Genomic DNA, 24949 nt, shown 5'->3' with positions numbered 1-24949 from the left:
GATGCAGAGATGTGCAGAGATACCGTGTATGGATAAAGTAAGTGCACAATAGCGCTTCTTAGAGAGACACACACTATGGAGACAGGTATGAAAAAAACAGCTCATTAGCATTAAAGCTACAGACACACAAAACAGCGTGTTCCCAGTAGGGCTGACTGAAAGCACTTTTAAAACGTCTAAATATCTAGATTTGGACAAAACAATTTCAACACACTATTGTGGGACCTCTGAGACCGATTTAATATTGGTGAAAATTCGTATGATATGCGACAATCAGAAGGTTTTATGATGATAACAGTTTGACCCTGAAACAGATAATTCAATTTCTATTATTATTATGGGAAATCAAAGAAGTATTTTTTCAAGCAAGAGCATTCCTCTGGACAGTTCCATATGGTGTCACACTGGACCACACTCTTAAGATCCATTTATAGTATGTTTGGACAGAACTTAGCATTCCTTCAGTCCTCATGTACCCAACAGCAGCACAACAGTGTCGCTTTACCTAAAGGCATGTTTGGATTGTGTGCAGGGAGCGTGCGCGGGAAGCCTCATCCAAATATTTCACTGGCTTCCCCTCTGAATTGTTACAAGTGGTGCCATTCTTCAACGCAAGCATCTGGGCAGCGCGTCAGGGGCGAGAGCATGAAGCGTGCCGGTGGTGCCTCGGCGAGCACAAGGATGGCCACGCTGAGGTGAAGAAGAAAGGGGAGGTTGTTCCCTGCGAGTGGCACGGCCATGCAAGAAGGCGGTCGGGCCAAGGTATGAGGAAGGAAAGGAGGGGACATCATCATGGAGAAAGTGGTCTGACCCGCGTGGTTAATTACCACAAATTGCACCGAGAGGACAGTGTTCCAATTAAAACGGAGGCAAAGCCAACCATTCCCACTGCATCGTACCCTGTATAATGCAACAAATACAATATCTCACATTATATTTTATCTTCTCAAGGGGCAATAGTATAGAAAGTAAACACTTTAGAGTAGGCAGGGTACAGTGTAGAGCAGTCTAGATAAATACTATCCACTAAAAATGAGTCAACACGCAGCCATTACTGTCTAAATAGCTGGCAACACAAGTCAGTACTCCTCACAGTGAACATGTCCAGTTGGTGTCATTGGTGTGAATATTTAGTGTGAGCACCATTGTTTTCTAGCACTGCCCTAATCCTCTTGGGCATGAAAATCACCAGAGCTTTCGCTTCTCCATAATGACATCACTAGTGGCGCTGGTGGATGTGGGACAGACACCTTGCACTCCTCCACCTTCTTTTCGCCTCCACCTTTTTTACCTTCAGCGTCCTCAGCAGGATTCATCTTGGAGGTGTGTAGGGCTGTTATCATGATGGAAAGCTGTTCTGTGCCCCAGTTTCCAAAGGTAAAGGATCAAACTCTGCTTCCCAAAGTCAGTACATGGTAGAATTCATGTTTCCCGCAGCTCCCCAATGCTGGTAGCACTCATGTTGCCTCACACTGTGACTTGACCACCACCATGCTTGACTGTAGGCAAGACACAGTTTTCTTGGTAGTCACAGAAATGGAAAAATTCGCCTTCATTTTACAAAAATAAAGTCAAAATATTAAGAGAAAAATGTTGTAATCTAACGAGGAAGTCAACATTTTAGGAGAATTAGGATGCAATATGGAAAAATAATGTTATTTTAGCAGCACAAAGCTGAAATATTAAAGAAAGATGTTTTTTTTTAAGCTGTAACAGTATGAAAAACAAAGAATAAAGTCATTTTTGGAAAATTAGCTTGAGGAAAAAGTTATAATTTCACCAGAATAAAGTCAAAATATTATGGAAATAAAGCCATCATTACAAGAGGTAAAAGAAAGTTTAAATAGTTTGAAAATTAAAAAACAACAACAGAAATGGAAAAAACAGCCGTGAGTTCATGAGAAAAAAGACAAAATATGAAGACAAAAAAGTTGTATTCTAATGAGAAAAAAGTTGCAATTTCACAAGAATAAACTCATAATATCCAGCCATTTTCCATGCCGCTTAAAATAAAATAAAGCTGTAATATTTGGAAAATTAAATTGGGGAAAAGTTTGGTTTAGTTTGGTTTGGTTTGGTTTGGTTTAGTTTATTTGAACATGAAGGTTACAATGGAATACATCTCGTGTTATAATATTATGGGAATAAACTCAAAATAGGAATGAAGACATAATTACAAGAAGAACATTTACAAGAAGTAAGAAATAGTTGGGAAAAAAACATCTGTAATTTTACAAGTGATATTATGAGAAAAATAATGTATTTCAGTAGCATAGAGTTGAAATATTAAAAAACGTTTTTTTTAAAAGTCACAATATCATGACAAAGAAAGCAAAATACAGTTGTAATTTTTGGAAAATTGGGTCAGGAAAAAGTCAAAATATTATGGCAATAAAGTCAGAATATTTAATATAATTTTTAAAAGCTACATTTAGAAAGTTTTTTTTTTTTTAACAGCAAAATTAGGACAAAAAATAAAACAGTGAAGTTGGTACTGATAATAGGCTTTTTCACCTACAGACCCTTTCCAAAAAATTTGAATGTCATGGAAAAGTTGTTTAATTTCCATAATTCCATTCAAAAAGTTAAACTTTCATAGATTATAGATTCAGGGCCCACAATTTAAATGATTTCAAGTGTTTGTTTATTTTTACGTAATTTGGGCTTCCAGCTCATAAAACCCACGAAAACAGGAATTCAAAAAATTTGAATACTGTGAAGAAATCACCATTTACTTCTCAGTTTTTGCAGGAAAAAAAAAGAAAGAAATTAGGATCACATCAAATCAATCAAAATATGGTACTTTCAAAACGATATGTCAATCTTCAATACTTGGTTGGGAATCCCTTTGCCTTAATCACTGCCTCGATGCCACGTGGCATTGAAGCAATCAGCCTGTGGCATTGCCTGGGAGTTATGGAAGCCCAGATTTCCTTGATGCTTGTTGTCAGCTCTTCTTTGTTGTTGGGTCTGGTGCCCCTCATTTTCCTCTTGAGAATACCCCATAGATTCTCAATGGGGTTTAGGTCCGGTGAGTTGGCTGGCCAGTCAAGCACTGTGATGGCATGGGCATCAAACCAGGTTTTGGTGCTTCTGGCGGTATGGGCAGGGGCCAGGTCCTGCTGGAAGATGAAATCTGCATCTCCATACAGATCCTCAGCAGAAGGAATCATGAAGTCCTCTAAAACATTCTGGTAGACTGTTGCGGTGACCTTGGATTTAAGAAAGCAGAGTTTACCAACACCTGCACCGGACATTGCACCCCAAATCATGACGGACTGTGGATTTTTCACACTGGACCTCAGGCAGCTTGGGTTCTGTTCCTCACCCGTCTTCCTCCAAACCCTTGGACCGTGATTCCCAAATGAAAGGCACACTTTACTTTCATCGGAAAAGAGGACCTTGGACCACTGGCCAACAGTCCAGTCCTTCTTCTCCTTGGCCCAGTGGAGACGCTTCCTACGTTGGCTCAGGTTCAGAAGTGGCTTGACCCGAGGAACCCGACAGTTGTAGCCCATCTCCCGGATGCGTCTGAATGTGGGGGTTTTTGAAGCTGTGACTCCCGCCTCATTCCACTCTTTCTGGATCTCTGCCAGATTCTTGAATCTTCCCTGTTTGATAATCCGCTGAAGTCCACGGTCATCTCTTTTGCTGGTGCATCTTCTCCTGCCACATTTTGCCCTTCCTCGAGACTTTCCATTGATATGCTTGGACACAGCACTCTGTGAACAGCCAGCCTTCTTAGCTGTGAACTTTTGTGGCTTACCCATCCTATGGAGGGTATCAATGATGGTCTTCTGGCCAGTTGTCATGTCTGCAGTCTTCCCCATATTGAACCCAACTGAGACAATTGAACCAAACTGAAGCAATTTAATGACACCTGGGGAAGCCTGTGCAGGTGACTTGAGTTTAGTAGATGATTAGTGTGTGACACTCAGTTTAAAACATTCATGCCCTGCAAAATTTGGGCTGATTTCTTCACAGTATTCTAATTTTTTGAATTCCTGTTTTCGTGGGTTTAATGAGCTGGAAGCCCAAATTATGTAAAAATAAACAAATAAATACTTGAAATCGTTTAAATTGTAGGCCCTGAATCTATAATCTATGAAAGTTTAACTTTTTGAATGGAATTATGGAAATTAAACAACTTTTCCATGACATTCTAATTTTTTGGAAAGGGTCTGTATATGACAAAGCTGAGATGCATTTTTTTTTTCTTGAAATATACAGTATACAACTTCTTAGTGTACAGTATCTCTTAACAAATATCAAAGTGGCCCAGTGTGTGGACCTCGCTGGAAAAAGTTTGGACACCCTTGGTCTCTAAGATATCATCTCTTAAGAAGATAAAAATGCTTGCTGAAATGTGAGGGTTGCACTCACTTTTGTTAGACACTGTATGTAAGTCTCAATTGCTGACTACCCATTAATTTTAACATCAAACAAGACACATGGTTAAGTCCATAAAGGCATGGTTTGAAGAGTTTGGTGTGGAAGAATGCCACCCCAATGTGGGAGTCGGTGACCCCTGATCTCACAGATAGCCTTGTGGATGTCTGTAGCTAAGAAAACCACAGACACACCCCAAAATCTTTCATAAAGTCTTCCCAGAAAAGTGGATACTGTTACAGCTGTCATTGATGGACCACCTATACATATTCTCCCATTTTCACTTCCTGTAGGTGTAAGGCCCATGTTACGAACATAAAATGTATGGGACTATTTTAAGCTTTCCCCTCAAGTTGATCTAAGTGGAAATGTCCCCGAGTGTCAAAACTCCCCCCAAAACAGGTCCTCGCACACACATAAATGTTGTGTTTTTACAAGCTCCTTCTTGTTATGTCTGCACGTCTATTTCGGGTTTGTCGCAAACATGTTGCCCAACTCGTCCGACATCATGGGAACGCTTAGGAAAAAGAAAAAGACATCTCGACTTTGAAAGAATGCTGCGAAATCACATGTTCATTGTTGTTGCTGCAAAACCAAGAATCCCATTTGGAAAAACACACAAATATGGCATGATGGACGTGTGAAATGTAAAAGCAATACAGGCAGACTGGAGGAATTAAAAATGTGTGTGCAAAGATGTGAAGAGCAGACAAACCCTTCAAGTTGACTAAAAAATGAACCTACAGGAGGGCTGAGAGATTCATAAGGTCTCAAAGGGTGATTGATGGCTCCTAGTGGGGAAATCTGTGTGGGATTTTCTTTTTTGGACAAAAAAAAAAAAAACGCACACATGGGAGTCGTCCGAGCAATAGAGCCATACGAAGAGGGAGTGGGGGGTTGTACACCACTTAAAAATTACAGTGCAGGCACGCCAGCCTAAATACAAGTGGCGCCCACTCCCAAGGCTGACGCTTCAGGTGAAAACAAGAGAATGTTTCTGGACAGGACAGACTTAAAGTGTGACCTGTGGCCCCCTGTTGAGTTAACATTAGCGGGATCCCAGTGTATGTGTAGACTCCACTCTAGCTAGCTGTTCATCATCGGCCTTCAAGGTGGACAATCACACACTGACACTTCACCATAACACAGCAGCATCCAAGACAACGCATCTGTCAAAGGGGATGTTTAAAAACAAGTTATCATTATTACTCATTATTTTTCGAGATGGCGGGACGGGTGCAGGCTGATAGCGGCCCTAGCAGTCTGGTTAACATCGACCCTTCCTGGTCTGCTGAGCCCACAACTTGGGAATGGGAAAACTGTTGATGAGAGAGGCGTCTGACCGCGAGACAGGGGGCACACAGATAAGGAGTGTCCTGGTGTCTGATGGTCCGCGGATCCTAAATCATCGCCGGTGACTCCCCCTAGTTCACAAACATCAGTACTCCCATCGCTCCGAACAGGAGTTCCCCTCTTATCGACGGACTTATCACGCACATCGGTTATCTGGCGCTCCAACAAACACCATCAAACACTCACTCCTCCGCACACGAACACAGGCACGTAACATGAAATATGAGAGAGGGTGGAGCAAATGGACCTGTTTTCTCCAGTACCGGTGAAAAGTTTGGATGTGCCCAGACTTTTGGCTTGTGGGTTTTTGCATGTGTGACACTCACTTTTGTTTCCTACCAGCGAGACGACTGGCTGGATGTCAGATTCCTCGTTGGCCTTCTTCACCATGCTGAACCAGTCCTCCAGATTCTCAAAGCTCTGGTAGTTGGTGATGTCGTACACAAGGAGAACCCCCTACATTGAAGAAAAGCAGTGTACTGTACTGTCTGAATTTCATTTATCATATCAATTGGGGACAGCTTCACACATAAGGTTAGTAATGGGTGTGAAATAGAGGTTACGTTATCTCCTCATCAGTCCATGTCTGGGCCAGCAAGGTGAATGTTTCTAATATGACTGCACCGTGCAGCATGACTGAAAGGCGCATTTGTTGCTTTTTGTTCTGCAGACACGCACTGTCGCAACCTGCGTGGTTGGTGCCGACAGCTTCAGCCGCTAGTCATAGCCACCCGTCCCCTCCAAACAGTACATGATTGATTACAGGATGCACGGGGCGGAACAATAGGTGCAAAAGTTCCAGGCAGCACCCGGCATTAAAACCTGCGGAGCAACTTGTGATGAGGCGGTCAGGCACAAACAGTTGCGCTTGAGAGAGCCAGTGCTGCGGTTGAGGTTAAAGGTCCTCCTCGCAGTATTTTTTTTTTTATTTTAAATACACTACAGAGGTCCCACAATAGTGTATTGAAAATGGGTTGTCCAGTTTAAAAGTGCTTTTAGTAAGACAATACACCCCATTTTGTGTGTCTGTAGGTTTAATGCTACTATGAACTACTATATGTTTTTTCGCACCTTTCTCTGAGTGTGTGTATCCAAGAAGCGCTATTGTGCACTTTATCTACTTTTTACATATACACTGTAACTTTAGTGCTTATAAAACATGCTTGAGCGGCACATATTACTTGTTAGAGCATCATTAAAAAGTCAATTTTACAGAATAGCAGACCTTTAATGCACACACTGGCACTCACATGGAGACGAGTCGTCTTATCAGTAGGCCTCTTCCTCAAACAAGAGGCGTTCTGCAGGTGACACAACGCACTTGACTGCTGCCTGAGGACACTGTTGTTCCCCAACAGACCATGGCTGTCGTTTTTCGACTGACATGCAATTATTTAAAAGCTTAATTTATCCACAAGGATCGAAATGTGGTACCAAACAACACAGTTTGGTTCAGTTTGCCCTAGGATGCAAATCTGTGCATTGTCATTGTCAGAAGTTGTGAAAGCTCCACAATTTTTGTCAACCTTCCTTTGAGGTACCAATCGCAGCGGTACTTTTTGCAAACATTTCATTTTCATCTAGAGACACTGACATTGTTATATTTTGTTTACTAGCTTCCTCTTCCTTGTTGAACTAACTGCTGCGTTACACTGTGTCCTTGTGAAGTAACGGGCCAAATAATCAATTAATTGATTAATTTACCTTTAAGATTGCATGGAATTGATTTTATGGCACCTTGGCTTGGCTGCAACAAGCATGATCTATGATCTATGGGAAATTGAGCTACATACAGTATTACATTACAGTCGTCCCTCACTACCTCACAGTTCCAACATCGTTGCCTCACTATCTTTTTTTTTTCCACAAATTAATTAATTAATAAACAACCACTTTTTCTGGTTGATTATGTACTATTATTAGTCAAAAATATTGAAAGACAAGTTATATGTTGTATTCTGGTCACTTGGAGTCAGTAATGTTACATTGATGAGACATGACATTATATTAGATTATATCAGATTAGATTAGATTAGATTAGATTAGATTAGATTAGATTAGATTAGATTAGATTAGATTAGATTCATAAATTCATAAATTTAGAATAAATACATTGGCGGCTGAATAGTTAGATCTGAAGCATCCTATGTTTAAAGCAGCGGCTGTCTCATGTGTGCAGTGATCCCATATGTGGCATTATAGTTGAGCAAAGCTGACATCCATCATGGACAACACCTCTCACCCGCTACATGACACTGTTGTTTCCCTTAGCAGCTCCTTCAGCAGCAGACTGTTACACCCACGGTGTAAGAAGGAGAGGTTCAAATACAATACAATACAATACAATGTGTTGTACACAGAGAATAATAGGAGTGTAAAGGTGACTATAGGGGTGTTACTTCATGTCTACAGGGCTCTAATAATGGTAAAAATCATATTTAGAAAGTCATAAACTGTTTTTCTATGCTCTAATTAAAAAAATATTCAATTTGTTAACCGCAATAAACAATGGACAACTGCTCAATACTGGCTTTGAAACAGAACATTCAAAAATAGTTTTCATAGAAATTACCCCTTTGGTTCTCAAATTTTATGTCGAGACTTACACAGGCACATTTTAGTAATAAGAATAACATGGTGGATGTGGTAAGTTGTTGTTGACAGATGGGTTGGTGACATTAGCAGGCTCCACTGTGATTAATTGTGGATTTTTCCCATTCATTTTAAAACTCATTGAATTAAACATAAATTGGATTGTTACTTTCATCAGTTCAGGCCCAGTAGACAAGATGTGACAATACACAAGACTGACTCCATAAGAACAAGATGAGACGAGATTTGAACATTAATTTTAAGAAAAGTACAATGAAAAAATATGACTGGACAAACAAACTTTTATTTTGCCGTGTCACAAATGGTTGAAATGGTTATTGTCCCACAAATTGGCACTATATGATATCATTCTTTAATTGTTTTTGACACCAAATAAACCACTGTTATGATATGTAATAATAATAATAAATCATAATACTTTCACCCTGTAAAGTGGTGGAATTGGCGTTTGTGACATGTATTTTCTCAAAGGCAATTCATACCGTCTGTTATCATTATCATATTTTATTTCTTAGCCACGTTCCACAGATGGGCCACACTCTGGTCACCCATGTGTGTTTCCAGGAAGGCAGGTACTGCCAGTGTGCCTGCTTCACAATCAGAGGTGGAGATCCTGCACGGCAGATACTTCACCTTTGTGGAAGGCACGTATTTAATTACCGAATAAATGCATGATGCAAGAAACACTTCCTGTCTTTCACTTTTAATGTGCACCACTACTTGCTAAATATAGCGACCATGTCATTAAATTGTCAACACAGATCTCCTCTACGTATGACGTGTGTTATGTTATGGTCGCCACATCACACCATCCAGGCAGCCCCGGTGCCGCTCCAGAGGTCAAGAGAACCAGAGTATAGAGCGGAGAGAGCAACTTGCTGTGGCCGCCATGGTGCATATAGTCGGGCACTTGCTCCGAGCAGACCCGGTGCTGCCATTATTAATGTTGATGTCGATTAATGGTAACGGTGATTAAGGGTGCAGACAAGTCCGAACATTTACATGTTTTGATCTGATAAAACTACTGTAGTAACTTTGATCAAGTGTAGAATTACTATAACGTTTGCTTGGATATTAACACACACGGCAGTTCAACTTCGATGGAAAAAACATCCACGTCACTTCCTGACGCTGAAGCTGGGAACGTCAAGGTAGGTTGGACTGCAGGGTTTAAAGTGTGTAAATCACTTAATGCGCGCTTCCAATAATGTCTTGCAAACTGCCACTTCCATATGACATTTATTACCATTCATAGTAGCAGTGTCACAGTTCACAGTCTGATTGGCTTCTGGCTGCCGTGCTGAGAAACAGCAACGAGAAGTCTCATCACGTTTTGATCTCACGAGATCTCGTGACACCCGTGCCTAGCATCCTCAACTACACTAGTCTTTTTGGTTAAGATATCCTTTTAAAAAATCCATAGTATTATTATTCTTCCATGGAATAATAATCCCTGAAAGACAAGAATATTAGCTGAGACTTGCGACAGAGTAGAACCGCTCGCGGATGTGGCCAAATCCCACACGGCCTCATCATTTTGACACAAATTGTGAGCTTCTACCGACCTGCTACATTCACCATCAGTTCAGATGTCAGTCGATCGCTTGAGTTTATTATCGTACGGCTCCAGCTGGAGGGAGTTGGGGGGAGCTCTGACCAGACTGTAATAATAAGCCCAAGCCGACTCACCGACGTCCCTCTAAACTAATCCTTCCTGTGCTTCCTATTACTGTTCCACCGCGGTGACAAGCGCTTCACCCAAAATGCCAGCGTGACGTTTTAAGCTAAAATAAAGATACGTTGCATGTTTTCTAGGTGAGCGTAGTATATCAAGGTGACTTACGTGAGCTCCGTACACGTATTTATCCAGCATTTTCCCTCCTAACGTTTGTCCTCCAATGTCCCACACCTGGAGGGCCACGTTCAGATTGCCTAAAAGACAAGTTGAGGTGAAAAAAAACATCATTAATGACAAAGTTGGTGAAATTTGAATGGAATTTCTGAGATTCTGAGGTTTTTGTTGGTTTGTAAAGCTAAAAATAGCTGTTGGGGCTAAAAGTCCACACTGTTGACAGAATTCTTAAAAAAAAAAAAAAAAGGAGGGGGGGGATTTGTCATTTATGTTCTTGCCAACACTTCCCAGAATTCTTAGTAAAAAAGGTGTTTGCATTGTGCCATGTGTGTCATAACCTGCTTGCTGCCAAGTCAGGAAAGTGAGGAGAATTATGTGCTGTTAAGGAAAATGGCAATAATTAAACAGAAAATAGGAGGACTCTTGTCCTCATGTCAGTGGAAAGTGGGAGACAGCCTGAATGAGAGAGAGAAAGATGGGCACAAAAAACCCCAAATCCAAATAAATATTTTCTTCCTCTGGAAAATCAAAGGGGTGGTCAAAGTAGGCGGGAGGACCAGACAGCGAAGAGTTTATACTGGTGCTACGCGGCCTCCGTGCTGGGTCCGAGTGTAGCTGCTGTGGACACGGCTGGACGATGTCGCCCTCTCTTATTTTGAGCGCGAGGAAAGGAAACGCTGAGGTTCACAGTCACTACATCTAGACTATACAGTGTCAATGTAAAGCTACATTGAGGAGAGCGATGAATAACTGCTCTTTGGCGGCAGCGAGCACCATCCCACCCATCCAAACCACGCTCGGACACTCGCTTTATTTGTGTTCCAAAGGTTCACACTGACTCAACGCCACTGGCATTTTCTCTGCTTGTGCCTTGGGAGGGGAACCTTCCAGGCCCACAGCTAAACCTTGAAAAAGGTCAAACAAATGCACATCTAGTCAAGTTAACACAGCAACTTTCACATAACAACTTAGTACAACATTATTATTATTATTATTTATTATTTCTTGTACAGATGGGAAAGTTGACAAAATAATACCTGCAAAAAAATATTTATGTCACAAAAACAGTAGTGGAAAAGTGTATTGATAACCACAGAAACAGCGATGGAATTTAACGTGACAAGGAAAGGGTCTGGCTGCATTGTACATTTGACCAAAACAATTAAATTAATTACAAGCGCAAATGAATATCTACAAATGCCAATAAATAACAGTACCATTTTGCAATCACCTCCATCAGGTGTCTTGCAAGTTTGAGTACTTTTTAGGGGTGCACGACAAATATCGGACCGATAATTATCAGATCATCATTGCAAAACAGCTCAGATAACCAATCGTTGTTAAAAAACGCTCCAATGAGGCGAGATTGCCTGCACTGTGCTATAGGTGAGTTAGGCTGAGCAAATCAAGCTCTCCTTTTAAACATGTGTTGTAAACAAACATGATGTCGATCATGTGGGATCACCCCTCTGCCTCAAAACACCTCACGTGCTCGTCGCACCAAACCCTCCGTAAACACTTGAGTACAAGAGAAAAAAAAAACATCAATCCTCAACACACCGAACCCCACCAGCCACTCGAAATGCCAGCATCGCCACAACGCCGCCCCGAAAGCCCACAAATACACCAGCACTGCCAAAGCAGCTGCCATAAAGTTTGCCGCAAAGGGGCCTGCTCCCATCGCCCGTGTGGGAATGAATATTAATAATGAGCAGGGTGAGCCCTTCAACACGAACAATCCAGTGTGCCGAATTTATTCCAAAGTGGTAGCAACATAAAAGGCAACGAAACTAACTTGTCCACCTCAAACATATCCGCCCAACCCAGTTTTCAACACTCACTGAGACGTTTGGTCTGTAAAGTAAATACAAACGGAACAGAGCTAAATGGTGTGCGTTCACAGAAAGTCATCGCAAAAGAAATGCTGCTCTTAACACAGTTGAAAAGCCAGCATTTCAAGATGCTGCAAACATTACACAGTGCAAATTGCCTGTGAGAAAATACATGTCACAAATGCCAATTCCACAACTTTACAGAGTGAAAGAAGCCATATTTAAACGAAACATTGCATTATTATGATATATTAGCATTATTATTATTAGTATAAATTATTATATATATTATGATAACATTAGTGGTTTATTTGGTATAAAAAAATGTTGACAGTGATAAAGTTTAATGTCAATTTGTGGGACAATAAACATTTCAAAATGCACCTGCATTGTTTTGTGACACTGTCAAAATAAAAAAAGTTGTTTGTCCAGTCATATGTTTTCATTGTACTTTATTCTTAAAGGGATAGTTTGGATTTTTTTGACATGAAGTTGGCATCCCCATCAGCAGTGGAGTGCAGAAATTAATCAGGGATTCGTCATTTAGTTGAGTGTTTTGCTCTACAATCACCTGTCTCAGGTGTTGAGTATTTTTACTTTATTTTAGTTCACGCTGTTAAAAACCATAATGAAAAACAATAATGATGTTATCGCTCTGCAACCACTTCTCTCAGTTGTCTTCAAAGGTTGAGTTCTTTTACATTATTTTAGTTAATGCTTTTGAAAGACGTAATGAAAAAAAGTAATCAGGGACTTGCCATTTAGGTGAGAGTACCACTCAGCAACCAACTCTGTCAGGTGTCTTCAAAGAGTGAGTAGTTTTAATTATACAGCGGTTAAACTTATTTTAACACTTGTGTAACAGTTAATGTTACATTACTTAAAACATTGCCGGTCCGAGACAAGATTGTGACGGTTTGAGCCCCGAACAAGTTATAAGCCTGATTTTGCCGGACAACATTATAAGCACAAGCGCTACTATTGTGCTGTGTTGCGCCATTGCTATTTTGTTAACTGATGTATTTCCACATGACCGCAATGGATGTGGAAACAGTGATTTTCTAAAAAAAAAAAAAAAAAAAAGGCAAATAAGAGCATTTAAGGCCCCAAAAATGCAGCTGTCATGTAAACAAACATGCCAAAATGGCAACGAGAACCAATTTTTTAAATTCCAGCTCTAAACTTACACGCTTCTCTTATATGGTGTTGATTGGTATTGTTCTAAAAAGCTCCTAACAGAGGAGGCTGTTGTCTGCCAGTCGGCCTAACCTCACCTCTACTTGCCTTGGAAAATGTACATTAAATTTGACAAGCTGGCCTTCATGGTGAGAGAGGCCGACCACCACCCCCCTACCAAACACACACACTGCTCTAAAATATGGTTACTGCTCCACAGAGACCCGGACATAGCGCTCCGACGAAAGCCTGGGTGAAGAACCTAACGAAGTTCAGGACCACCCAGTTTGCCGAGCCACCCTTCTCTTCATCAGCTCATCAACACCCAATTCCCCAGAAAATGGGCCCTTTAGCAAGTCAAGTGTTGAGCCTGTGTTGTTGCCGCTCCACTGATGCAGATAGATGTGCGCTGCCCTCGGAGGTGCAATAAGAAGCGCACAACAAGGCAATTGCGGGATTAAGTCGGAGTTCATATTAAGTCCAGCTGAACCCAGCTTGTGCTTACGGCTGGTTCTTTTCTTTCTAGCTCCACCGCAACATTTTTGGGGGTTTAGTTCTCCTAAGTCTCATAAGCCCAAACTGACACACAATCAAAACACAACCCTTAGTCCAACTCGCAAATCAGCATAACCTCTACTTTACTACAACTTTAGCTTTGCTTAATGTTGTTTTATTAGGAATGAAAGAATAGAGACACTTTGCAGACTTGTGCTACCCGGACATTGGCAGAGAGTGATGAAGTGCCATTTTAGTCGCTCAGAAAAAGAATCTACTTCACATGGCAGCAATTTTTAAATGTCTAAATATAGCATGAATGAATAAACATTTTATTTTAAAGATCTAATGGGCCAACTGAGTGTGGCTGTATTCCTGCAGGCTTCCACATAAACAAATAGGAACATTCATGTTTTATGTGGCACGGGACAAAGATCTGTTGAACTTTTGAGGGGGATTCACCATAGGAACAGAAAACTTGTTCACGTATTTACTCATGTAGTCGTGCCCACAGGATTATGAGCGAGGCTGGCCCGTGGGCCCGGCGTGAACGTGAGAGCCGTCCGCCGGCCTTGTAGACTGTTTGCTCAGGAGAGAGGAGCTTTCACAGTGAATAAGGCTGAGAAGTGGCAGATGCTCTACAATGAGGCGCCACCAGAAAAGACACATTCAGCTCCGAACGGTTGATGGGAAGAATTAAACCCCAACCTCTGGCAAGAAACGCTGGGACAGAAAAATACACAGGCCGCCAAATAATTAGAAGAAATATAAATATGAAGGACAGTGGAACCTCTAAGGTCAGTCCTTGGCAGAAGTACATTTTGTTCGTATTTAGAAACAATTTTCCCAAAGGAAATGAAAGAGAAATTAATACAATTAACCCGTTCCAGGGTCAGACTGCCACCGTCATAAAACCTTGATTAAATAAAAGTCACATTTTGACAGTCTTAACTGCCACACAAGCGTGGAGATAAGGTAAACGACTGTATCTAAAACATTACATTATCTAAATAAAACAAACAGACAGTAAAACTATTCACCTTTTGAAGACACCCAACAGACATTAGTGGCCCTTAGAAGTGAAACCGAAATCGGTCATAACTTAAATGACAAGGCGCATTTAGATGGTGATTCATGAGATTCATTGCCATACAAGTGTAAAAAGAAGTTAACAACCGTAAAAACAACAAAACAGTCTCTCTTAACTTTGATAGCAAATGACTACTATAAGTTTTAGTACTCGTGAATGGGGCTGTTGCTAACGTCACTTAACTTCCTGAATATATTCTTCCTTGTTGAAGCTCAAGCCAAAGAAAAAACAAAAGACAATCACAGAGTAAATCATTTGATGCGTGCTGAGATCCTGCTTTATCTGTGCAACTGTAGAGGCATATTTTTCCCGCACTGACAAAATATCCCAAATCTTGTCTAAGCACACAAATGAAATACCAAGTGTGAAGTCTCCCGAAGTTTTTTTTGCAGCACGTGTGCCTGCATGGTCCCAGGAGATCAAGAGAAAGGGAGCGAGCACTCCCACATGATTGTTGTTAGGTGTCTCACCTGGAAGGCTTATTCTCTTCAGGAAGAAATCCAGGCCGATGGTTTGTTTGTACTGCTTCCCAAAGGCCTCCTGAGCAAACCTGGTGGCGAGTGACGTCTGGAACAACAGGGGCAAAAGGGGAGAGACACCGCAGGGAGTCAGCAGGGAGCACCGACATGTCACTGGAAGACGTTAAGTTCTTTTTTTGAAAAAAAGAAAAAAGAAAAAAAAAACAATATGTCTGCTGTCTGCATTGCGATAAAAGACAGATTTTTACTCATGCATGCACCCAAGACATACAAACAGCATTCAGTGGAGCACCAATTTGGAACAGCACTAAGTTGTTCATAGACACCCTCTTCCATGATATGCATACATTTTGTCTGTAAATATGCAATATATTCACCAAAACATTGGGAACAATGTTGAAACCTGTTAACAAACAGTGCACCTTTATCCAGGTCCACACTCAAGTTTAATAAGTTGTTCTTGAACCTGTGTCCAAGCACTCTGAAAAGTATCAACGAAACAAAATTAAGTTGTTTATATTTCAGTTCAATAACAAACAGACGGCTATGCCAATACAGAAGTAATCGCATATATAGTCATTACATAATGCACAATAATTCCAGGCTAAAATATAAGGCCTTTGAAGGGAACCCTCAGTGTTTTTGTAAGACACGATCATATTCATAATGTTTTTCTTTTTTTTTTTTGTTTATGTTTGTTTATGACTTTCTAAATACAATTTTTACCATTATCAGAGCCCTGTACACACAAAATAACACTTCGATAGTCACCTTTACACTGATATTACCTAATATAGTAGATATAATCAGACAAAATAAATCATTTAAGGCATAAATAAGACTCGTGCTCTGTGTGTTTCAATAAATGTCGGGGATTCAGAGTTGAGTTTTAGCTGGCGTAAGTACGGCCGCAACAGCAGTCCCGGTGGAACTGGAAGAGGTGGCCGGGAATCCAGAAGTCTGGGCTTCCCAACTGAAACGAATGCCTCCTCAACCCAGACCTGATGAGCGGAAGAAAATTGATGGATGGATATTATTATTATTATTATTATTATTATTATTATTATTATTATTATGATTATTATTATTATTATTATTATGTACTTATTGTGCCTGTTGTGAGATAAATTATTATAAAATAATAAAAGCATGTCATTGGCGATCAAGTTTGGTGCATGTTACTAGTGACACCTAGTGGCCAGTGTACAGTACAGTTCATCAACGTTTTGTATTGCCTTAAACTATTTGAATTTAGTTCATTTAGAATTTTTTTTAAGCTTGAAATTGCTTAATTTAGGCCAAGAATACATCACTTTTGCTTGAATATGCTTTTTCTTTTTTTTTCTTTTTACTAATAATAGGCCATAGTCAACCACAAAACAGCGATTATTTATTCATTCATTTTTTTTTTAAATTGCAGTGTAGCGAGGGATGGCTGTAATGTAATATTTCTATAAAAGGAAAAAAAATCTATAGTGCTATTCATAAAAACCTGATGTCAGTGGCACGCTCCATTTGCCATCCTTTTTAGGATATTTGATTCTCTAATATTTTCCTTAAAAACCACTACGTAGCGTAATTTATCATATCAAGTCATCTTTCGCAGCGTACTACCATGCATCCATAAGAAAGCCACAAGTGTGGCATACACTTTATTATTACAAATTCATTTCACAGACTTAAAAAAAAAAGTCAACGACTGAAGGGGACGGATGGAACTAGACGTCAAAGCGAGAATGACAAAAACAGGTGTGGGTATGCATGCACGTGTCACGTCTCCGGACCAAATAATTGCCACAAATTAGGAAACCTCCATCACTGTCACTGTTCAGAGGAGGAAGAAAATAGCGCGTCCACGAGGAGAGAGAGACGGCTCGGCGTTGACGCGCCAACTTTAATTCATTTTGATGGATGTGCGGCGGTGGGAAAACAGGAAGCATTGAATGTCTATTAGCTGGCCTCAACGTCAGCGCCCAACACCTGAGGACTTGTGTGGCGAGGAGCAAAATACATTTTCAAGGAACTCAGAGAGGTGTTTCTAATATGGACTAAAAAAATAAAACAAAATAAAATAATAAACATATTGTCAATGATGACAGTAACAATGAAACTACAAACTGTGTAGCCAAGATGACGCTAAATACTATTATTTATACAGGTTTTTACATGTGAAAATGTGGTCATTTTCTCTAATTCATCTTACTGGAAGTTCACTGACCTCCAGACATTCTCAATCTCAGCTCGTTGCGGCCTCAAGGGTGACGGCAACGAGGAGAAATCGGCTCATTTAGGTAGCCCAAACAATCAGCGGCAACACGGGAATAACAAGCTTGGACAGCAAAAATGAATCCCACATGCTCACGCTGGCCTGCTCGGACGTTTGACATTTGTCTTGGCGTTCCCGGTAGCTTGGCTCTCCTCTTTTAACGCGGTCGTCCCTTTGTATTTTTTTTTCCCTGGCGTACAATTGCAACAAGGAATGGTGTAATCCTGACACTCCACCAGAGAACAGCACAGGGTCACCAGTGATACCAATGCCGGGAAATAGAAGGGGGAAGTTCCATTGAAACAAGAAACTTTGAGAGGGAAGGGGAAAAAACATAGCGAGACAATCATATGATGCAACTCGTGTAATGTTCTCTTCACAATAAGGAGATAATAGCGGACATTTTATGTAGAGTAGCTTACAAATGTGAGTTATACTGCTCACATTTCAGCAAGCATTTTACTACATTTTATCTTATCATGGGGCAATACTCTAGAATGCAAACTTGGATACGGATCAGTCTCCTGAAGGGGGTACCAGAGAGGGTGCCGTGCCGTCACTTGGAGGGGCATGAGACACAGACGACAGTGATTTGCAGCTATAACCAAATAAAAACATACTGCAAACACATTGAATAAACAAGGGAAACAGTGTTGAATATGATCTCTGTGTTTGTTGCGTATAAAAGACGATCTGATGTCAATTTCAGCCCGTTTGAGCATTGCCATTTTGTGATATGCAAAAGTGTGTTACAAACACAGAAAATAATACAAAATGGTGGAATTTACCTCATTGTACCTCAAACAAAAAATGTACTTTTTCCAACTTCGACAAAACATGCAAAGGAGCTGACCTCTGCTTTGACAACCAATGTGAACTTCAAAGTATTTGCGTGTCATTGCTGTGTTTTTTCATCAAAATTCAGGCAGTAACAAACGTGACACTGCTTTAAAATCAGAAATATGGTGTAATGTCCATGATGCGTGTTACCGTCAGGATTTCTACTGATCTATTTTTTTCTAATCAATACACATCGGGGAACTGTTTTTTCACATCGTGTTTCCGTGGAAGGTTAAGTGTGTTGCTGCAGTGCAAACTAACAATGTTTTAAAGAACGCAGTGTTGAGTCTCACATAGCGTTAGAAGCAGGGTCCATCCACTTGCTCCGTGTTACGAGCAAGACACCTCGCCGTTTTGGAGTTTGTGATCATGTAGGGCACACGTGTCAATGGAGGGCTGAGACACTGCAGGTTTTCTCTCCAACCAGTTTCTCCAGCAGGTGATTGAATTGATGAGCTCCTTCCCTCAAATTGAAGGTGGTGTTACCTTTAGTGACCGGTTGGAAAGAAAACCTGCAGTGTCTCGGCCCTCCATGGCATGACTTTGACACCCCTGATTTAAGGTAAGCTTAAAGCATTTATACATTTTAAACCTTGCTTTGTTGTTTAATGAAGGCTGTTTTAAGTAAAAGCAGAGAATGTAGATTTTACTTGCTTTGCTTGTGTGTACAGCTTGTATAGCAGTATGAATTTACCATGCACTGAAAATGAAACAGGAATTGTTGTCTAGATATCTGGCAACACAAGAGCCGCAAGATAACTGTGTCTTGCCTAGCGTCATGGTCTGGGGCTGTATGAATGCGTCCTGCACGAGGGAACTGCGTTTCATCAAGGCAAAACATGAATTCCAACATGTACTTTCTGACATTTTGAAGTAGGGTTGGGCGATAATTTCTTTATACGGGTATCAATTCTTGAAATGATAAGAAAATAACTTATACTGGTATAAATGATCATTTCAGATGGAAAAAAAGCAGCGTTCATGACGTGTTTTTCCTGCAACTGCGCACCGCGGCGCACTGTACTGACACATGGACGCCTCGCGTGGGCCACAGCATGGTCCAGCGGTGGCGGACAAAGCAGAGCAAACAACAAAACAACAAGAGAGAAAATGAGCATGGCTGAAGGCGGAGGATAAGCGGAGACTACAGACGAAGAAACTGTTGCTAAACGGGGAGGCACCTCTGTAATATGGAAGTGGTTTGGTTTCGATATGGCAGATATCTGTAGTATAGACACGTGGAGTAGCCTCACGGTCCACCACATAACCAGCGACTGGACTTTGAAGTCGTCCTGTCTCCAGACAAGTTTTTTTCCAGAGGAACACAGGTGAAAACAGGATTTCTCCAGGAATGAGACTTAGATGAGAAGAAACAAGTGTGTACTACTGACAGTGAATCTAATGTTGTGGAAAGCAGCTGCCCTCAACAACTGGAATAGACTGGCTTGCTTTGAACACTCTCTACACACTGCCGCAGGTAAGCTTACTTTTAATTGAATTATTTTTAATTATATGGGATAAGGTTTGTAGCTTTTTATACAAGACTCCGCAGAATTTAATTATATCGTCGTGATACATCCCAAAAATATTGTGATACATGCTAAGGTCCATATCACACCCTATTCTGAAGCAGAAACTTGGCCACATTGCAGTTTTTCAACATGATAAAGAGCCCAAAAACACCTCCAAGATGACACGTGCCTTGCTAAGGTGAAGGTGAAGATGATGGAGTGGCCAAGAAGCACCTGTGGAGAATCCTCAAGTGGTAGAAAGGATGGTGCAGGAGTGTAAGCTATCCAACATCCACCAGCTCCACCAGTGGTGTCATAATGGAGGAGTGGAAGAGGATTCCAATAACAACGTGTGCAGCTCCGGTCAATTCTATGCCCAAGAGGATCAAGGCAGTTGTAGATAGATGATGGTGCTCACACTAAATATTCACGCCAAGGGCAGAATTTGGACATGCTCATTTTGAGGTGTACTCACTTGTGTTGCTAACTATTTAGATAAGAATGGCTGTGTGTTGACTCTTTCAGTGGACAGTCAATTTTTTACTGCTATACAAGCTGTACACGGACTACTAGAGTATATCCAAGTTTACCTTCTTTGTATTGTCCCTTAGTACCTGAAATGTGCGTACTCACTTATGTCAGGTACTACATGATGCCCTACTACAATTTAAGCTTGCTTCAGAAAAGCAAATATTGAGGCAAACCAGAGCAATCCAGTGGAAAAATAGACTTGTGTGTAAGATATTTACAAAAACATCTTGCTCAGGTGGACAAGCCATCCCACATCTCTGCTATATTTTCTGAATGAGCCAAGCCAAAATACCATGGGAGAATGGCCTCCAAAATAAACCGATTCCATTGCAATTTTCAGGGGCAAATTGACATTAATAAGGGGACGGTTGGGGGGCGCCGTTCAAGTTGTCAGTCAGCGGTGCTGACTTCAAATCGGGGTGTAGGGAGAGGGGGGGGTTGGTGTTTTCTATGCCCAACACACAAGCAGGTAAGTCAGTGATGAGCTGACACCTGGCAACAATGTGTGTGTGTTATTAATGTAGCGTATCTGCTAGGAGAACTGTGTGCGCGTGTGTGTGTGTGTGTGTGCATGTGTTCTCAATGCCATCGCTACCTTACTCTGCCACTCTACTGAAGAAGAAAAAAAAAAGAAAAATGTAGGTTATTCAGAATGAGAACATTTGTTTTTTCTCTTTGGGTGGCAAGTTTATACAGCTTCATTTGTTTTGGACATGACTCAATAAAGCTGGTGAAAGGGGGTTTTTTTGTTGTTTTTTTATGGCTTTTCCTGATACCACCACAGAAATGTACTGCTGAAGGTGTGATGATAACCACAGAACCAGAAATGGAACCTATTGTGATGTAGCAAAGTGGAATACAGTACTGGTATCCTTGTCCTGGCTGCTCAGTACAGTATGGCTTAAGTCGAAAAATTAGGGGGGTGAAGAACGTGAGTCACACTAACATGCAATCTAATTTCTAAATATCCATGAGCTATGCCCTACATCACAAACAAACACTGACATGTCCTCCTCACTGTCCCCTCGTGTGTTTGCTCGTGTGTGTGAAAACCATCCGAGAATCGCAATCTCAATTCTCTGCAAGACATCAAATTTTTTTGAAGAATCTTGCAACCCTAATAATAATAATACAAGCAGATGGTTTAATATTTTCCTCAGCTCAAAGTCACCCGTGACCATAATGAAGACAAGCAGTTTAGAAAGTAGACAAATTATTTGACTTAATATGTAATATTCACGGACGGACAAAATATTAGCGCTCGGTATGATGCAGTGCGACTACACCACTGCTAAATATTGGTAACGATAATAGTTATCCATCCATCCATCCACTTTCTATGCCACTTATCCTATCTATAGTAGTCATTAGTTACAATATATTATATTTATCTCATTGTTAATGAATCTCTATAAAAACACAATATGCCTCAATTGCTTTACTTATTAGTTCACCAATAAGTAAAGCAACTAAAGCGTGAAGCGTTGAATTGCTGTCAGTAAACGACAGCATTGCCACTTCTCTGGTCGTGTGCTTGTTAGCTAATGGCTAATTTAGCATCGCCTGTCGCCATGGTGACATGAAGATACACTGCAGCTTCAGGAACAGCACCACATGAAGCTTAATGCCAAACTGGAATGTCGTAAAAGAGATAACAATGTCATGCTCGTGCTATGTGGATACTTTTAAGCGTGAGAGTGTGCCATTGTTGTGTTTGGGTGTTCAAAGCTAGCTAGTTTTGTATATGTGTGTGAGCTGTCCTTTACCTTTCCACAAGCGCCGTCGCCGATTACTACAATTTTAAGCTGTCGGTCCTGGCTCTCCTCCTCCGAGTCCGACATGACGCCGCTGACTGTGTTCGGCCAGTGTCTGCCTGAGACCCTTTCACTCCAAGCGAAATACGGAGGATTAAAATGAAGATAGTCGGCTAATAATCACAGACGGATTAGCAGAGCGTCGAGTAAGCAAACGGGCGCCATTTTGACTGTACCAAGTCAGCCACTCTGTTTATTGCTGGCCACCAAACACTAGTACGGACTAAGATGTTTGTCATGTTTTGTCAGTGTCATAAACGACCAAGAATAAAATATTTAAAGACACATTACAGCCTCCATAAAGACAGATGTATCTCGATCTATCGTCACAGTCGCATGGAATCACTCGAACAGTGGATCACAGTTGGCTGAATGGTACCGTCCAGTATGACGCGAACCTCGTTGTCATGTCAACAGAGGTCAACCGGAAACATGAGCAAAATGCAGCAAATCAAGGTGAAAAGGGGTGATATTTTCTTTGGTGCAGCACATTTTGTGACATTTTATGATTGATCACACACGCCAAATAAACATTGTTGAATGTTTTTTTCCCTACTTTATTTTTCAAGTAGATTGTTATGTGTCACTGCAAATACCTCACTATTAGCTACAGCTAGGTAGTTCACACGTTCATTTGGTGATGTAATAGTAAACACATGCACAAACAAAATGTACCTTCTTGCGTGAGGAAAATAAAGTGACATTATGCATAGACATATGCTGTCTGACCCCAATAAAAGGCACACCTGCAAAATTGATCCATCCATTTCGTATAGAGCTTGTCGTCATTAGGGTCACAGGTGAGCTTGAGCCTACCCCATCTGACTTTTGGGGGCAAGAAGTGGGGTAGACCCTGGAATGGTCACCAGTCAGTCACAGGACACATATATACAAACAACCATTCACAACTGTGGACAATTTGGTGTCTCCATACTATCGTCAATAGAACCTATCCTCTTGGTAGTTCAGTCTGATTTAGGGAAGTAATGGTAAACACATGCACAAACAACAAATTCTAGTATCTTGCTTGTTGAAAGCACTGGAAAAATGCATTAAAATGGCTATTAAGTGTTCACATGGGCATGTGTGAGTGTATTTTTATAAAGTATGCCAAGAGCTGTGTCTGATGTCATCTTGGTAAAATATTTGTAAAGAAAGATTCAGTTTACGTTAACATTTTGCACTGTTGGATCTTAAGTAGGTTCTGAGTAGAGCTTCAAATTGCAAAAAGAAGAAATGGGAGTGAGACAAAAAATGTTTTGAGTAAGCAATTTATTGTAAACAACCATTAAACTGGAATAGGCTGTTGATCAGCATAGCTACAAAAAAAACTGAAATCCTCCCAAAATAGAAATAAAATGTACAAAAAAGGACTCAGTTACGAGTAGCTGTGCCATTCTTGTTAATCGCCTCAAAAATTGGTTTGGCTAGTCGGAATGTTGCTCCAGGTGGTGAAGATTTCTTCACTGCCCGGGACTGATGTGCATTTATTTGAACTTCCCTTACCATCCATCCCCAAATGTTCTCAATTGGATTTAGATCAGGAGACGCACAGAGTGGTCTAAAAGAGTGAGGTTATTCCTTTGGAAGTCCTTTGTCAAGCGGGCATTGTGAACTGCAGCGCTGGCCTGTTTAAAAAGTCAGTCATTACCACACAGACGAGGGCCTTCAGTCATGAGGGATGCCCCCTGCAACATCTCCACATAGCCAGCTGCCATTTGACACCCCTGCACAACTTGAAAATGAAATTATTCCATTGAAGGAAAACGCACCCGAGATCATGATGGCGCCCCCTCTACTGTGTCGTGTGGAAAACATCTCAGGTGGGATCTCCTTGTCATGCCAGTAACCTTGGAAGTCATCAGCACCGTCAAAGTTACATATTTTCTCATCAGAGAAAAAAACTTTCTTCCACCTTTCCATGTCCCACGTTTGGTGCTCTCGTGCAAATTCCAAACGGGCAATTTTGTGGTGTTGAAGGAGATGAGGCCTTTGAATATGTTTTTTGTTCTTAAAACCCTTCTCTGTCTGATGGTCATTGGACTGCCCTCAGCACCAGTAAGAACCTTCAATTGGGCCGAGGATGGTCCCGTGTCTTGACGGACAACCAATTGGATACTAGTGATATTTTTTTGGGTTTACTACTTGACTTTTTTGTTCCATAATCCTCAGGATCTTTTACGAAGTTTCAAATGGCTGTCTTACTGCGTCCAACCTCAACAGCAATGGCAAACATGACGCCTTGCTTATGAAGTTCAACAGTTCGACCGCATTCAAAGACAGAAAGCTTTCTGCCTTTGCCATCAAGCGATCATGACAGTGTGGATACCTGACAGAAGATGACACTGAATGCACCTTTTTGCCAGGATTTTGGCTATAAAACACTGCGGTCTTAAACTTTTGATCAGCTGATAAACAACCTACTTCACTTTTAATGGGTGTTTGCAATAAATCGCTTACTCAAAAAACACTCTCACTCCCATTTTCTCTTTTTGCATTTTGAAGCTCTACTTAGAACCTCCTTGAGATCCAACAGTGGAATATGTAAATTCTTGCTATTTTTTAACTGGTCTTAAAATTCAGGAGTGTACAGTATATATAATATATTAAATTAATACACTCGTCTGTGAATATGTTTGGCTACTTAATGTTGACATCGAAAAAAATATTATTCAAATGTTGTCTTCCTATCATTAAATATGTGTCTT

At 40.8% G+C, this 24949-nt stretch overlaps 1 protein-coding gene across 2 annotated transcripts in view; it reads right to left on the bottom strand.

Moving 5' to 3' along the window:
* The window catches only part of rab28 (RAB28, member RAS oncogene family), a 52156-nt gene extending 29750 nt beyond the window's left edge, over positions 1-22406 (bottom strand). For both annotated transcript variants that reach the window (XM_054792208.1, XM_054792209.1), the window contains exons 1-4: positions 22194-22406; positions 15271-15367; positions 10199-10287; positions 6069-6198 (exon numbers count right to left, since the gene is read on the bottom strand). In XM_054792208.1, the coding sequence (XP_054648183.1) occupies positions 6069-6198; positions 10199-10287; positions 15271-15367; positions 22194-22268 (391 nt within the window). In that variant the 5' untranslated portion in view covers positions 22269-22406. The remainder of the gene's footprint in view (positions 1-6068; positions 6199-10198; positions 10288-15270; positions 15368-22193) is intronic.
* Positions 22407-24949: the final 2543 nt, after the last annotated feature.

The sequence above is a fragment of the Dunckerocampus dactyliophorus genome, chromosome 11 (genome assembly GCF_027744805.1).
Source record: "Dunckerocampus dactyliophorus isolate RoL2022-P2 chromosome 11, RoL_Ddac_1.1, whole genome shotgun sequence".
Classification (NCBI taxonomy): domain Eukaryota; kingdom Metazoa; phylum Chordata; class Actinopteri; order Syngnathiformes; family Syngnathidae; genus Dunckerocampus; species Dunckerocampus dactyliophorus.
Note: the sequence above shows the minus strand (reverse complement) of the source record. Positions and strands in the feature narration are given on the sequence as shown.